The sequence below is a fragment of the Bipolaris victoriae genome (assembly GCF_000527765.1).
Source record: "Bipolaris victoriae FI3 unplaced genomic scaffold scaffold_585, whole genome shotgun sequence".
Taxonomy (NCBI): domain Eukaryota; kingdom Fungi; phylum Ascomycota; class Dothideomycetes; order Pleosporales; family Pleosporaceae; genus Bipolaris; species Bipolaris victoriae.
The window spans coordinates 1-1,179 of NW_014574807.1; the positions used below are offsets into that span (position 1 = coordinate 1).

The following is a 1,179-nucleotide window of genomic DNA, read 5'->3' on the forward strand; positions in this document are numbered from 1 at the left end:
GGTGCGGGCCCGAGCACCCGGATTCTACAAAACTACAGCACTGCAGTCTAGAGAGCTCTTTGAGCTACGTCCTGTCTTCTACTCTTACTACCTGTAGCGAGAGCCTATTAATTAGCTGTAGCAATATACTCTGTACACGTGCCTATTCTTTCTATCTATAAGCCTAAACCGTGACATTACGTAGCTCCTCCTTANAGGCACGCGTATTATATCGCCATGAACCGCCCTGAGCTACTCTGCTTCCCTGAGACGCCTGAGGAGCTCGCTACTAGCGTAGCAGCGCATCCTAGAGAGTAGTTAATGTACCTTCGTAATACTACTTAGTATTCCTAGAAACTTAAGGAAAACTTCATCGCGTCCNAAGACCACGAACAGTCCCTACGAATCTAGGTTAAGGAGAGAGAGGCCGTTATCTAATACCAGAAGGAGTAGTTAGCAGCCGACCAGAAACAGATCACCTAACTTAAGATTAAAAAGACCCAGCTCGCCACAGCGGCTATACCTGCGGTACTGACGACCCCCGCTGTCACTTTGTTCTCCCCTACTTCTGCTGCTATTGCTAAGGCCACCGCAGACGACCTAGCGGGACCGCCTGCGCCTACTACTCCCCTAAGTTCCCGAACTCTCAGCCTTAGTGAGAGAATATCTAACCTAAAGGAATTTGATAGAACTTAAAGCGACCTACACTAGTTTATCTAGTAGATCTACGGCAAAATAAACGCGAACGCGGACTGATTTCCGCAAGCTACTAGACGTATACTATACGTAGCGGGACGACTTACTAGAAAGGCGTACGCATTAATGCTACCAAAGATTCAATATAGAATTCCTTAGTTCGTCGATTACCCGCAGATGCTAGAGTACTTAGAAAGAGCATTTAGCGACCCTAACCGCACCTAGAATACCCAGAACCGTCTTTTCCAATAGAAGCAGAAGAACCTAGACTTTACCGCCTACCTATCAGAGTTCCAACGTCTAGCCTTAGAAGCAGAAATACCAGAGAGCGCACTGGTCTCTCTATTATTCCAAGAGATCTCTCGCGAACTCCAAGATATACTCCTCTATAGCCCCGCCCCGTCTACTAAATACATATTCTACGTTAACCACCTCTAGGCGCTCAATAACTATTACCGCCAGTATCAGCAACAGGTCAGCCGTTCCCGTGCGACACCGTCCACT

General features: G+C 47.4%; 1 protein-coding gene across 1 annotated transcript; it reads left to right on the plus strand.

The window, feature by feature from the left end:
- Window positions 1-216: 216 nt before the first annotated feature.
- On the plus strand, window positions 217-675 carry COCVIDRAFT_32339 (hypothetical protein; the record flags this gene model as incomplete). Its single annotated transcript, XM_014694459.1, has 2 exons — window positions 217-273; window positions 478-675. 2 exons carry the CDS (start codon window positions 217-219, stop codon window positions 673-675), a joined length of 255 nt encoding a protein of 84 aa, XP_014549945.1.
- Window positions 676-1,179: the final 504 nt, after the last annotated feature.